This window comes from Manis pentadactyla, chromosome 6 (assembly GCF_030020395.1).
Source record: "Manis pentadactyla isolate mManPen7 chromosome 6, mManPen7.hap1, whole genome shotgun sequence".
Taxonomy (NCBI): domain Eukaryota; kingdom Metazoa; phylum Chordata; class Mammalia; order Pholidota; family Manidae; genus Manis; species Manis pentadactyla.
In genome coordinates, this window is record NC_080024.1 from 26,318,055 (window position 1) to 26,334,375 (window position 16,321).

Here is a 16,321-nt window from a genome sequence, read left to right on the forward strand (position 1 = left end):
AGTGTGTTTCTCTCCAGACAAAGTCTCTCTCTCTCCTCAGTAACATTTTCCAGTACCTTGAGGATCAGAGATCCCACAATCCCAGCTGCTACACGGCCACTCAGGGCCTCTAAGCAGCTTTCTGTCTCATGGATGGCTAATTTTGCAGCTTCCAGAGTCTCCAAACTTCCCCAATGCTGGGGAAGGCTCCACCCCTCTAGGAGGTGCTTTAGCCTAGACTAATTCCCCATTAGGGACTCTCCAACTGGAAGCCCCACAGGTAGGGGGCTCCTGGGTGAAGCTGCACCCTCTACTGCTGCAGGCACTGGGGCCTGCCTACCATCTCTAGAGGCAGCTCGCCCAAGCGTTGCACCCACGTAGACAGATTTCAGGTTCAGAGGTCCTGCCGACTATGCCAGATGTAACTCTGGGGAAAGGAAATCTTGGGGCAAAATATCTCTAAAAACAAAATCAGTAAAAGGGAGAGATAAAGTGTACAGCCTGTTTATTGCTTACAAACTGCAGTCCAGGGCCATCTCTTTCCTGCTCCAGCAGAAGCAAACAAAGACCTCCCTCTAACCTCTCAGGTTCAGATAAGCCTTCTGTCACCCAGGTAATTACCCACTGATATGGAGATGACCTACCACTCCCCACTCCTGAGGAATGCCTTTTGATATGCAGATGCACTAAAGCCAGGTGAGATATTCTGGAAATACTACAATTTTTACCCACAATCACTTCTGTCCATTTTTTAACCAACAGTACTAAATTGTAATTAATCCCCAAAACTGGCAACTTATACATGTTATTCATTTTATACAACTTCCTGTGTTTTGGAGGACCCTCCATTAACTTCCTCACCTCCTAAACCAGCACGTATATCCTGGTTAGTTCATTAGATTTACCTGTTTAATCAGGATCCTTCTTTCTTACTCCAGTTCTCAAATATCTCCCTTATCTCTGAACCACTGATGGTCCTGATAACTGAAGTTTCTAAATTGGGACTACCGTATCTTTGTTTACAGCCTTTCCTCCAACAGTTTTTCATTTTCTTCCTTTTGAAACAAAAAGTGTGTGGGAGTAGAAAGCATACTGATTGAAAATAAGAAATGGATTCAACTTCCTGTTTTACATTATCTGGCTGGCAAGCCTCAAGGAAATTAATTGACTTTGCTTATTAATTATCCCTAAAATAAGAAGACAGCATGAAAAAAAAAAGTCTATACATCATTGGCAAGTATCCAGTTAGGATGTTTGCTGTTGCACATATACTCACCCCATTCTCCTCTGCTTCTCTCATCTCTCCTCACTTCCTTGACAGCCATCTACTCTACCTCACACTCATAGATCCCCTCAGATCCCTATTGTGACTTCTGTTTAAATTGTCCTTGTCCTACCTCACAAACTAGGTCATCCACAATTCACTCAATTAGATAATTCAGTTTTAGGCACTGTCAAGGCAAAAACTTCACAAAATCAAAAAAGCAAGGAAAACTTTATTCAAGATTACTGCAATATGGGAAAGAGGCCAGAATTCAGTTTGCACTTAACTCTGCTAAAACAAAAGACAGAAATTTTTAAGAGCTCATATGAGGGGGGCCATATGTGTCCACTAATTGGCTTTACCCAAAGAAAAAGAAAACTTTTGAATATCTTCAAGACAGCAGATAGTTTTATAACTTAGGCAAGGCACCCCACCAAAGCTAGGCTCCTACTGTATCAGAGATTGGAAGTTAAGGGTGCTAGCTCCCTTGGTGATTACATTTCAAAGAGATTGTTCCGGGTCTTTGAGTAAGACAGTCCTGGGTTGTAAAACTGGCAAGAGGTTTAAAAAAGATATCTTAGAGGGACAAAGAAGGAATTTTCTAAGGTAAATGCTCTATGGAACGGAAGTTCAGTGGCTGGAGACAAAGAAGGCTGTCTAAAGATTAGTCAGCCTAAGGGGGATTTTAAGGCTGTTTTGTCGGTTCATTTTATTCATGGCAGTACATGAATAAATACCCATGAAGTTGAAGGCACTAGATATCCCAATAGATATGTCCTTAGTTTAAAGTGTACTATTCTGTCATGTCAGGTGTTCAGCTGTCATGTGTTCCCTGGAATGAACTCATCCTCCTTCTGAACCAGAACCACTTGGTTGCCTTTTGTATCACTGCCTGGGCTGGGCCGGGCACCAGGTGGATACTTACTATATTATAATTCAATTCAATCCAGTCAAAGGAAAACTGCACTAATTGCACTTGCAAAATAACTTTGAATCTTGTTCAACACTGTCCTACATAGAAAATTGCCTTTTGTCCACTTTTATGAATTTCTAACTATTCCTTTTTGTTTTCCAAATAAAACTTGACTTTGCTCCTACCATATGATATTCATACCAGGAAATTAGTAAAGTGGAACATAGGGACATATAGTGTCAAAGTCTCACAGACGTACAAGTGTAGAGCCAGTTTGTTTCCATGTAATGAAATAGTAAATATAACAACTTCTTGTGCCAGGCTTTAAATATATGCATTGGTCATTGTCTGCCTATTCACTCATTAAGACAGACCTTTCTACTGGCATCTTCATCCTGCTTTCTCAGGCACAGATTTGGTTGGCATATATCAGGTCACCCATCTACATTGCACCGTCACACACATCTTTACAACCTGGCTCTCTGAAAAAGAGCAGCTGCCTAATGAGATGACTCAGGAGTGCACTGACTGAATGTGGCCTTCTGGCTCTAGAGGACACATGGAGGTGAATCTGTCCAAAGGCAAAGCCATGAAAGTAAAGAACTCAGTTTTATCCCCAGGTCTTGTGCAGAAAGGTGATACCTCAATACTTACCATTCCCTAACCATATGACGCTGTCTCCTGACTTCATGTCTTCCCACATTCACACCTGTTCGACCAGTACTATATATAATAGTAGTACTGTAAATCTCTGGTTGTGCTGTTGTTCTGCTGAAATTTTTTCATCTGGTAAATGTCAAGTCCATTTTACTCAGAAATCATTACTCCAGAAATCCCCTCTGATTTCTCATGAGACTGAATCAATGTACACTCTCATATCTCACTAAGCTTTGCACACACATCCCTTCCGGCACTGACCTCTTTTACTCTAATGCTCTGATTTACGGCTAGATATTCGGTTCTTTCAAAGCTGGAGACACATCTTTCACTTTTTTCCTCCCAAGCATCTAGAATAGTATGTGTTACCTGGCAGGTTCTCACTAAATGAAACAACTCCCCACTGGGCACAGGTGCCAAACATTCTGCTGTAGCATTTGCAGTTATTATCTCACCCTCTGGATGCTATCCATGTGCAGTCTCCACTGCAGATGAGCAAGAGGCCAGGGGTGGTAAGTACTTACCTAAAGTCAAAAAGCAAGTGGTGGATTCAACCCTAAAACATATGATTGTTGTTATATTATGCAGTAAATGATGGATTTATACAAAAGTAAATAAACAAAAGAGTCATTTGTTTTCATTTAATGTTTACCACACATCTGAATAAACTGAAAAAAATCAGCGAGTTTTCTTTTCTATCAAATTTTGAATTTTTCTTTTATATATTCATCCATCCCTGCCAACTGCCATTGCCTAGCCTCACAAAGACACGGAATTGTGAGACTTAAGCGAGAAAATGTTAGGATGTTAAATCTGATTCATTTCTTAATTTTCTACATATCAATCTCATTAAAAAATAACTACTTGAATTAATTCATTCTATCAGGCTCGGTTTTACATTACTTTACTAATTAAGATAGTTACATTTGTTCAAAGTTCCTGGTGTGCATGTGTCTGTGTGTGTGTGTGTGTCTGTCTGCATGTTTATGTATTCAAATACAGCTCAACTACATACATTTTTTATTTTCAACTTCACTCAAGAGACTAACTCCATCTGAAAGAATATTGTCAGTCTTCCAGAAGAAGGTGATATCCATGCAAATCGACTTAATTGCTTTACATGTAATGGTGTTCATTGTTTCATTTTAGTAAGCTTTTTGGGGTATGTTTTGATATATATGTGATAAGAAAAGATATAAATTTCAATACTCATTTCTCTAACAATAAAAATCGCACTCCACAGACTTCCTTCAAGTCTCTGTTTATAAAGTAAAATCCAGCTTTTCACAACATGCCTAAAAGGCTTTCAATTGAATAACTGAATTCAGAAATCTAGGCAAAGCAGAGAAACATAAATCATTTATGCTGTTCCCACTTGAAAATGGGCAGGTTATCATCCTGGAAAGGGAAAAAATATTATAACAAATAGAATGTATTAGTTTTCCATTGCTGCTATAACAAGTCACCACAAATTTAGCGATTTCAAATAACACAAATTGATTATTTCATAGTTGTGTAGGTCAGAAGGATGGGTGGGCTCAGCCAGTTCCTCTGCTTCAGATCTCGCATGGTCAAAATAAAGTGGCTTTTCATATATTCTTCTTTATATAGGATTGGGGCTTCATGAATTCACCTGGTGTCTCCAACACTGCATTCCCAGAATCTGTAAAATGAACTTTAATGAATAAACTGGCAAACCAGAAATAATGAGAATTAAGCAATGTTTGAAGTCTTCAAAAAATATTCTATGCAATTAGTTCTAGGCAGCAGATTAAAGAAAAAAGGAGGAGGAAAATAAGTTGAAACAACCAAAATAATGAATGTTTAATGGGTTCTGAGTCCCATAGCTCATGCGTGGCAACAGGGAACCATTGTAATTATTCCAGAAATAACATTTGAAAAATAGAATTAGAAGCTCAGAGCAATTGAGCAAATCATAAGACTTTCCCAAACATAGTGCAATTAAAAAGTTACCTTTGTTAACCCCAAATAGTCAAAGAAACCCTGAAAAAGAAGAACAAAGCTGGGGGATGACATTCCCTACCTTCGAGCTCTACTACAAAGCCACAGTAGTCAAAACAATTTGGTACTGGCACAAGAACAGACCCATAGATCAGGGGAACAGAATAGAGTGCTCAGATATAAACACACACGTATATGGTCAATTAATATATGATAAAGGAGTTATGAATATACAATGGGGAAAAGACAGTCTTTTCAATGACTGGTATTGGGAAAACTGGACAGCCATATGTAAGAGAGTGAAACTGGATTATTGTCTAACTCCATACACAAAAGTACTTGAAATGGGTCATGTGACATGAATGTGACACATGAAACCATAAAACTCTTAGAAGATAACATAACCAAAAATCTTTTAAACGTACATATGAGCAATTTTTTCCTGAACACATCTCCTCAGGCAAAGGAAACAAAATAAAAAATGAACAAGTGGGACTACCTCAAACTAAAAAGCTCTGTACAGCAAAGGACACCATCAGCAGAACAAAAAGGCATCCTACAGTATGGGAGAATATATTCATAAGTCACTCATCTGATAAGGGCTTAATATCCAAAACATAAAGAACTCATATGCCTCAACACCCAAAAACAAATAACCCTGTTAAAAAATGGGCTGAGGACCTGAACAGACACTTCTCCAAAGAAGAAATACGGATGGCCAATAGGCACATGAAAAGATGCTCCACATTGCTAATCATCAGGGAAATGCAAATTAAAACCATAATGAGATATCACCTCACACCAGTTAGGATGGTCACTATTACGTTAAAGTAATAGTTATTATAACTACATTGCCACATTAAGTTGCCTTATTGAATGAATTTGACTATAACAACAAAGCATTCCAATCTGGTTTACTTTTCACTTTCCTCTTTTTTTCCCTTGATTCATTGTTACCAAAAACAAGAACAATATGAAAAATGAGCATTTCTGTGTTCATTCATCATTTAGCCCCTATAGAGAAACACAGATAATTGGGAGACTGCTCAAAGTCCAGGTGAAGCCAATTAAAAACTTCATCTAGGCATCCTGTGGACAGTGGAAGAGGTGCGTGGGGTAGCCACAGGACAGTCTGCCAGACTTTTACAATGCGTAGTGGGAGACACGGCATCAAGGTTTCCTTTTCCATTTATACAGAATATATAATCTTACCAATTATTGATTCCCAGATCAACTCCTGATGTTTATCTAGAACTTAAGATTTACAAAACGCTTTCAGAGATGGAATTTTACCTGGCACCACGCAGACTAACAGCCTTAGCTACAGGTAAGAACATTATTCTCATTCACTCTGAGAGTGACAAAATACCAAGGAAGAAATCGGGTCTCCTAATCATTCTCAGCGTGTATTAACTCAGAGTTTAAAACTGCTTAATAAATAGTATTTCAGAGCCTACTTCTACTGAACACAGTGTTTTAGATACAAATAGGGAGTTTTGTTTTGAAACACATGACTTTACTGCTGTCTATATAGAACTACTGGTTTTGTTCACAAGATGAAATATTTTCATATTCAGTGACTCAGGAGAGAGATTTTATATATAAAAATTGAATGGTACAATGTAGAGATTAGATGTCATAAGGAATTGGTAATAAATAAGATTATATATGAGAACTCTAGATTTCAAACCTATTTTAGATGCTGCAGCACGTAAAAGTCCTAGTCTTCCTTCTTGAAAACAGTACAATGCAGATATTTCAGGCCTAATTTCATCTTGTGAATAAAGAAATATTTTGCTAACAGATAACTCTAAATGCATGATAAATGCATAGCCATAAACTCACATCGTAACAAAAACATAAATTGTTAAAGAAGGCATGATAGGCAATAAAGTATTTTTTACTTTAGAAAGTGAATAAGGACCAAATGGTGGGAGGACAGAAAAGTAAAAGTGGTAATCAGATTTTCAATTAATGTAAGAAAATCTCCCAAATGTACATTGGGCATCATTCAGATGCACATTCCGGACCCTTACATGTGTTAAAGTAACTGAAAGGTAAGGTCTGTCAATGAAAAAATTTCCCCACCTAGACAATTGCCCTGGCAGAATCTGTCTGATGTAACTATTTTGGAAATCTGGAGTCAGCTGAAGGCTTGCAACTTCCAAGGGAAGGCTTATATGGTCAACTGAGGTTAATTTCAATTTCAGCTTTTGGCTTTTAAGTGGCTTCCCAACCTCTACTCCCATGGCAGAAAGCCATGTATGTGGCTTTCACACAGCTTGCTGTAGCCAGGGTGTGCAAAAAGGACCTGTTCTCTAAAGATAGAGGATCTGTGCCCTGATTGCTGATTATTGCTTCTGATCATAGAGGTGCAGATAGAGGTGGACAGCTCCGCTGTTGCAAGTTCCTTCCCCTCAGGATGAAGTGACTTCCAGGGGAATTTAAAAGCAAGTGACTTTCTCCCTCCTACATTCCTTTCCTTCTCCCCTGTTTGGGAGCCAGACATTAAAAAGTTGGACATTCAAATCAAATACATATACAGGGGAAATTTTAAGTCACTGTGATGAGGCAGGGAAAGGCACAGGCTCAGAAAAGATTTAAGATGTTAAGTTTAAATCTCAGGCCTATCCTTGGCATGGATACAAACTACAACAATCAAAAGCAAAGCAAAACAAAACTAAAAACAAACAAACCAACAGCAAATCCTGGCAAAGGGAGGGAATCTAATTATCAGAGTTACCACATTATGATTCAAATGTTTAGTTATCAACCAAAAAAATACAGAAAGTAAAACCCACAAGGCATACAAAGAAACAGAAGAGTATGGCCTATTCAAAGAAAAAAAAAAAAACCAGCAGAAGCAGAGACTACCCCTGAGAAAGACGAGGCGGCAGATTCTTTTAGGAGTCTCTGGACCCCTTTGCAATGTGGTAGTGATGGTGCAGTTCCCCAACACTCAACAGCAAGCACTGCTTGGACACCAGCAGGGTATTTGAGAATTCAACTCAGTTCTGATACCATCTACCTGGAGACAGCATCAGATTCCACAGGTTAACTGTACAAGACTATCTCTTCCCCTGCCTTTCAACAATTCAGGTGCCAGTTTCCTACACCCAGGCTATTTCCTACACTTCTGACTGGTTGGGACGAGTTTGGTCTGACCTGGATAGGCAAGAAGTTCTCTCCCTGCAAAGCCTTTGTTGTCTTCGCATGGGACCCCCTACCTGGGAAGAGTCTGAGCAGATTTCCTTGAACCTTATCTTCCCCTTCCCCTGCTGCCCCTCTATCTTTCTACCTAACATAAATAAAGATGTAATTTTGTGACATCAAGAACTGAAAGCAGTGGGGACAGAGCTGTAAAGGGCAGAATTTTTGTATGCTATTGAAATTAAACTGATACAATTCAAATTAGAATGTTATAACTTTAGAAGATTCAATGTAGTCCCCATGGTAACAACAAATAAAATAGCTATAAAATATACACAAAAGACAACGAGAAGGAAATTAAAAAGATCAAATAAATATAAAAGAAAAGAGTAATACTGGAAATGAGAGACAAAAAACCCATAAGCCACATAGAAAACAGAGCAAAATGACAGATGTGCGTCCCTCCTTATCAATAATTACTTTAAATGCAAATGAATAAAATCAATCAGTATAGAAATGGACATAATGGATTAAAAAAACACATGATCCAAACATGTGCTCTCTACAAGTGACTCACTTTAGATAAAAAGATACAAACAGATTGAAAGTGAATGGATGGGTAAAAAACATTCCATGCAAATAGCAACCAAAAGAGAGCAGTCTAAACTCATAGACAAAATAGACTTTAAATAAAAAAATGTTTACAAGAGACAAAGGACATTATGTGTTAATAAAAGATAAAACAAAATAAGAAGATATAACAATTATAAACATTTATGCATCTAGTAACAGACCACCAAAACATATGAAGTAAAAATTGACAGAATTGAAGGGAGAAATAGTTCTACAATAACAGTCAGAGACTTCAATAATCCAGTCTCAGTAATGGATAGAACAACCTGATGGAAGATAAGTAAGGAAAGAGAGGACCTGAGTAACACAATAAACCAAGCAGATCTAACAGACACATACAGAACACTCTACCCAACAACACTATATTCTCCTCAGGTGCACACAGGACATTTTCCAGGATAGACCATACATTAGGCCACAAAATAAGTTTCAACTTAAAAAAAAAGTAAGATATCATACAAAGCATCTTCTTTGACCACACAGGGTGTGTCCTCCTCTGAGCTCCTTTGGGGTAAGGGCCACGTCATAATCATTGGACTTACGTCATTTGGCACTCAGCATCTCAGTAAAACATGTTGTTTTGAAAATGATAAGGCCTAGGAAAAAAGAAATTTAAGCGAAGGAAATCTGTTGGCCAGTTTTTTACCTACATTCTAGACCAAATTCCACTGGTGTCTCAGCAAGGACTATTGAGTTCATTTGTGCCATAAGTGTGTGGCAAAGCACTCTGTGGGTCCCATGCAGAAGATGATGGACAAAGTCAAAGTTCTGACTATGAGGTCACTTAGGAGGAAGGATATACTCTCAAGTATCTGTGATACAAGTCACTGTATGAAAACTTCCTGAGTGGTCCCAAAGGCAATAGGCCTACAAACAGAATGTCATTACTAACATGTTACCAATCTGCTGGGAATGGTGCTACATGATGTACTTGAAATTGAAACAGGAGACATTTTTCATCCTGCAGAAAAAGCACCAGAGAATTTTGCACACACACTGTTTTCACTTGAAATTTCTTTTGGTTTTCAGATAGCTCTAGGCCATGTTAGTCAAAATTTTAAAATGCACTGAAGTTTTGCATACATGAGAACCACAGGCTGTTAAGGACATTTGTGTCTTGCAGACTTTACTTATCCAGGAAATGAACTACCAGAATATGTAATGAGACTAGAATTTACATTGTGGAACTCATTATATGTGTGACTGTCCCTTTTGGAAACCACATTCTCTTTTAGTGCAGGCAGAAAAATATGCAAGTTCATAAATATCTCATGTCCAATTCAATTAGCCCAAATACTTGGTAAATACAAGTAACTCAAAACTCTCTCTTATAGGAAACAGAGCCAGATTTAACCACAGGCATAAGGCAAAAATGTCAAGGCATTCTGTTGGCTAAGAATGTCAGGTTAAAGTATATAATGACTGTTAACACTATAGTCAGACATCGTCTAACATTTGATGGGCACCTGTTAGGTGCCAGCCACAGTAAGCAAGTTTTGAAGAATCAGTTTTGCCCTCAGCCCAAAATCTGCAGTAGATCACCATAATTTATTTACATATGTTCAAAATAAATGGTGCATTTTCTGTTATTTTATATTAATGTTTGTAAATTTTAATTCAAATGATATATCCTCTGGTAATTCAAAACTTCTTACATCTAATCAAATCATCAAGCTTATAAATTACACCTACCAAAAACTTATGCAAAATATACTTAATAATACAACTTTAGAAATCCTACCACTGAAGTAAGACTTGATACTTATGGTAACCACTACCTTTCAACATTGTACTGGAATCCTACCAATGCACTGAGACTAGAAAAAAAGAAACAAGTAATATAAATATTGGGAATAAGGAGGTATATTTAAGAAAAAATGTTTTTGCAGACAACTGATGGGTGCCACATCAATACTGGCACAAGAAAAAGAATTCTTCCACATTGTTTATAAAGAGTATATAAAATAGAAATGTTGATGATAATGCTAAATGATGACTAACACTATGTGATTACTATATATCAGGCACTATGGTAAATGCTTTTCTGAGTTGTTCAATGTAATCCTCACAACACATGCCAAAGAAGTTTTTTCTTGCCATTGTCACTTTACAGAAGAACTGAGTTTTTGTGATGTTAAATACATACTGATTCACTGCTAGTCTGTAGCATAAACACACTCAAATTCAGTTGTGTGACATTAATAGTCCATAAACTTGGCCCTTGTGTTTGCTGTATTTCTTCCCCTGAAAGCTTTGATTTTCTTTATCTGTAAAACCCTATCAACCAACAGTGCAATTGGTAAGCCCAACACTTATCCTGCTCTGATTGTCAGTTAAAATACAAGAGCAGCATTTTTGCATGTTTTAGAGAGATGCTTTACCAGAAACACAACTATCGCTCTCGTGTCTGCCCATGCAACTATTTGGCTTTAGACACCCCTTTTCCTTGGAAGATAATTACCTGTTTAAAATAAAGACTGAAAACAAATAGAGACTTAAATTTCAAATGTGATTGAAAGGAAAAATTTCTTCTAAATAGATGAAGCACAGAGTTTCTCCTCTAATAATTTATTGAACATCTACCGCCACTCAAAATTGTTTTCTAACGGACACAGGCTATAGAAAACCATTTCTAATGGACCATTAACTTTATAAAATTTTAGTCTGCATGCTTTCCCAAAAGAAATAATTTAATTAACCATCCTTTACTTGTCCCATGAAACTCTTCTTAAATAATCTTATTCACACATATTGTTTTAGCTTCTCCCATTGAAGTTAAACCTTAGATCCATACCTCAAATCCAGTCCTCTTTCTAAAACTCTGTATCAGTATATCCAACTACTCGTGAACTTCTTCAACTAGGCTGCTTAAACATTTTATCTAAAATTGAACACAACTTCTTCCTCTTCACTCATCTCACCTCACTCTTGACTTATTTATTGTATCTATATTGTGATAATATTCAGTATTTATTATATACTAACCATCTGGTCTTCACAAGAGGACAAATTGGATGACTTGCTTTTAGAACTTTTAAAGCTGCATATTCGATAAATTCTGAGGCTATTTAATTAGCAGCAGCAACTATGTACTGTAATAAATTGAATTATTTTTTCAAAATACTATCATACTTGTGCTAATAAAACAGAAACTAAGTCTTTAAGGAATATCCCTGCACTATTCAAATAGTATAACTCCAAATAAATGAGATTTCAGAATAACCATAACTTTAAATTGTAGCCTGAGAATTACAGAGTTGAAGATAGAGCAGTCAAATAACAATGTTTTAAAGCAAAGAAACTAAAGATCAGAACAGGTGTCAATATGTAAATATCAACTTAACTTAGCTTTTGGATTTTTTTGAAGTACCACTTGATCACATTTCATATATCATCATAAATTATCATTTTACATTCACAAGGTACAACCACAAACACACATCAGTTTGAAATTATTTTTGGAAAAATAACCATTTTCCACTATAGTTTTGTTATTTAAAGCTAGAAGCAAATTGTGATTATAAATAGAAAATATATAACCCTGTAGTGATTTCTCTCTACTCCAAAACATAAGCAAGTTTTATCACCTTAGAAAATAGTAAATTGGAACACTTTTGATGGAGAACATACAAGGTTATAGATTTGTATCACTTATAGGAAGAAATGTTTCTAAGCATTTTATCTAAGTATCCCATAAGGAACAAAGAAAGGCTTTAAAAAGGACCATTGTTTTCTACTAATATCATGTAACTGTAGTACCAAAATATTGATAGGTAGGTTTTCCTGCACTGAGACTCACCCTACTAACTAAACTCTGTGGCAAAATTCAGGCTAAATTAATTATAAGATTAATTTTCATTCAAGAGTCCTTCACTCATAGAGTTAGTCAATACATGAAACACAAGTGATGGCCTTAGTGTCGGCCTACTTTTACACCTCTGACCATATTGGTTAAAGCCAAAGACCTTCAAGATGTTTTTATTTAGCAGCAGTAACTTAATTTGACAGGTACTTTAAGGGAGAACCATTTACTGGAATAACTGAATTTTTGTCTAATCACCTGAAAGCCAAGTACGAGGTATATTCAAATTATACCAGGATATGAATCAATGACTTAACAAGAGCCTAAGACTTTCAATGGATGGTCTCAGCGCGCCCCCTTATGGTACTGAGGTTAAAATATAAAGTAACTAAAATCAAACACTACAGAGCTAACTTTCTTTAGCATCCCTTACTATACAAACTTCCTTTTCCCTAACCGAAAAAGTTGAGTGCAAACCTAACATTGTTTTGATTCCATGGATCTATGGATAAACAGTTATTTTCAAATTGGAGAGGCTCCAGTGTGAAATAATCCCCCACACACTGTCTAATTTAGATTTAACACTGTGAAGCCAACCAGCGCCACTCCCATCACTAATGATTTTCTCCCTCTTTCTCTTCTTCCCACCTCCCTGTGTTAGTGTGTTAGCGTCCGTGTTAGTGTGGGGGCGTTTGTGTGTGTTAGTGTGGGGGGGTTAGTGTGTGTGTGTGTGTGTTTGGGTGTGGATATATTGGTGTGTTAGTGTATATTTGTGTTATGGTGTGGATATGTTGGGGTGTTTGTGTTAGTGTGTTTGCTGGTGTGCATGCTGACACCCTTCCACTGACACCCCACACAATAACACCCCGACTAACACCCCCACACGCTGACACCCCAGTAACACCCCCACTAACACCCTCACTAACACCCCCATTAACACCCCCACACGCTGACACACCCCCACTGACACCCACACCTAACACCCAGATTAAATCCCCACATGCTAACACCCCCCCGCTAACACGCCCACATGCTGACACACCCCCAACACCCCACACACTATCACCCCCATTAACACCCCCCCACACTAACACAACCCCACTAACATCCTTGCACGCTAACACCCCCACACGCTAGCACCCCCACTAACACCCCCACACACTAACACCCGCATTAAAACCCTCACACGTTAACACCCCCCCACTAACACCCTCACACACTAACACCCCACTGACACCTGCATTAACACCTCGACATGCTAACACACCCCCACTAACACCCCCACACACTAACACCTCACTAACATCCCCATTAACAGCCCCATACGCTAACAACCCCAACTAACACCCTCACACGCTAACACCCCCAGTAACACATCCTGCGTGAGCGTCCTGCGCCTTCCTTTCCTCTCCGGCTCCCCGGCCCCCGTCCCGCCCGGAGGCTCCGGGAACCCGGGGCGCGGGGCGCGGGGCCCGGGGCCCGGGCTCTTACTTGGGCTCCGGCGAGGACGCAGCCGCCGAGCAGCAGCCACCCCCAGACGCGAGCCGACGCTCTCGGCGCGGCCATGCCCGGCCGGGCCCGAGCGCGGAGCGGGGGAAGCTCCTCAGGCGCACGTCGGCGGGCGCGGGGCGAACTGGCGGCGTTGCGGGGGCGGCGGGCGCGGGGCCGACGGCCGAGGAAGCCGGGGCCGGGCTGCCAGCACCCATGCGCCTCGGCCCCGCGTCCTGCGCGCCGCGGCTCGGGCGGGGCTCCGGGACGGGCTCGACCGGCCCTCGAGGCGGACCCGAGGGCGAAGGACTCGGGGCGCCGCTGCCGCCGCTGGAAGCCTGCACGTCTCTGCTTCCCGGCCCTCTGTTCCGGGTTCCAATGCCCTGGCTCTGGGGGCGCCCTGGGTCCTCAGGGAGTGGTCCGAAAGTTCCTTGCCCTCCAGAAGCCCAATGACCACCAGCCACTGAGATCTGGACAGTGTGGTTCAAGGCCAGGCGCGTTCTGCATCTCTGGCTGTGTACTGAACGGTCTCTACGGCACTCTAAAGTTCTCTGCCTGTTTCAAAACAGATCTGGGCTTCAATATTTATGGAGCGATGTCAGTTTGCAGCCTAAAATACTGATCTCAGGTTGTAGACAGTTTTGAATCTCTTACATCTATTAAAGAAGAATTTTAGTTGGATACAGAAAGATGAATTTTATCACTTTGGATGATGCTCCAGATATTTAACGGAATTTAAAAACAAGACTGCTGAAACCGAAGGTTTCTGTGATGGCTGCCCTTGTACTGTTCACCATGTAAGAACTTACTCACTATTTAAGAATTTGTTCTTCATGTAAGAACTTGTTTGTTATGCCTCAGAAGATTGAAGACTGACGAAAATTAGGCTTGGGGTGGATTAATGATTGTGCATTGAGCATTGACTCCCCTATACAGAATTTTATTGTTGTTAACAACCATTTGATCAATAAATATGAGAGATGCCCTCACAAAAAAAAAAACAAAAAACAAAAACAAAAAAGAAAAAAAACAAGACTGCTGTTCCCTTATTGCAACATTTCACTGTGATCCACATGCAAAATACCTATTCTGTTTTCTGAAGCTATGCAACATGCCTTATACATGTAAATGGTATGAATCATCTCCAGTTTATGAAGTGATTGAAAGAAATAGAAGATGACTTGTTTAATAATCTTGTATCCTTTGTGAGTCTTCATTGGTTAAACATTAGAAGAGTTTTACAAAATTTGTTTGAAACAGAAGGAATGTTTGACAAATATTCAATATTCAAAAGCTAAAAACATAGGGGTGTAATTTACGTTCTCTCACTACTACCACACTGCATATGAACAAGTTAAATTCAAAGCTCCAGGGAAAGGAAAAGTTTATTTTTGACTTAGGTTGAGGAATTTATATTGAATTTACAACTTGCATAATGGAAATCAGTAAAAATAATTTTAAACATTTTCTAATATCAATATGCAGAAGATTTTAATATTAATCAACAGCATTACATAAATTTGTTACAACTTCTACAAGACAAATTTGAAGAACACTTTGTTATATGTAACTTATAGTTGCTTTTCAATTTATACACTACTGCTTTGAATCAAATACTAATAATCCTACATTGGCCCAAGAATTAGGAAACTTAGTATGCACAGATGAGAATGTATTTTTGATGCAAATGTAATACCTAAATTGAGATGTGGTATAAGAATAAATTACACACTGACTCTCAAAGATGGCATGAAAATAAAAAGAATATACAGTATATCACTAATATATTTTATATCACTATTATTTAGATACATTAGATAATTTAAATACATTTTTAAAATTAACTTCACTTGTTCTTTTTTACTTTTTAAAATTACATATTTGAATCATATTATATTTCTTTTAGGCAGAACTGTTCTAGTGACAAACTTAAGTTACCCTATATCCTTCCCAAGGAATATCGCTCTCACCACTCCTTTTAAATATTGTACTGGAAGATCCAATTAATACAGTGAGAAAAGAAAAGGAAATAAAAAGAATAAAGATTGGCAAGGAAAAAATACAACTGCCTTTGTTTGCAGATGACATGATTGTCTGTTTTTAAAAATTGACACACAAAAAAAACCCCTCCTGGAAATGATTATAGTCAGGTTGCAGGATGTAAGGTTGACACACAGAAGTAAATCACTTTCCTGTATATCAGGATGAACATATGGAATTTTAAATTAAAAACACAATACCACTTACAGTAGCATAAAAAAAGAAATGCTTATGTATAAATCTCACAAATTATTTACAAGTTCTATATGAGGAAAGCAATAAAACATTAATGAAAGAAATCAAAGAACTAAATAAATGGAGAGAGATTGCATGTTCAAGAATAGGAAGACTTGATATTATCAAGATATCAGTTCTTCCCACTTGGTCTATAGATTCAGTGCAATCCTACTTAAAATCTCATCAAGTTATTTTG

General features: G+C 38.3%; 1 protein-coding gene across 1 annotated transcript; it reads right to left on the bottom strand.

The window, feature by feature from the left end:
- Nucleotides 1–4,066: 4,066 nt before the first annotated feature.
- LOC130684054 (transcription initiation factor TFIID subunit 4-like) lies at nt 4,067–14,450 on the bottom strand. The gene is made up of 2 exons (XM_057503623.1): nt 13,852–14,450; nt 4,067–4,476 (listed from the first exon to the last, which is right to left on the bottom strand). Exons 1-2 carry the CDS (start codon nt 14,064–14,066, stop codon nt 4,443–4,445), a joined length of 249 nt encoding a protein of 82 aa, XP_057359606.1. The 5' UTR covers nt 14,067–14,450; the 3' UTR covers nt 4,067–4,442.
- Between the last annotated feature and the right edge of the window lie 1,871 nt (nt 14,451–16,321).

Excerpts from the sequence above, each read along its gene's own strand:
- LOC130684054 (XM_057503623.1), bottom strand. The coding sequence starts at position 14,066 with ATGGGTGCTGGCAGCCCGGCCCCGGCTTCCTCGGCCGTCGGCCCCGCG. Across the intron at positions 4,477-13,851 it reads GCGTCCTCGCCGGAGCCCAA|ATTCTGGGAATGCAGTGTTG; the intron begins GTAAGAGCCCGG and ends TTCATTTTACAG.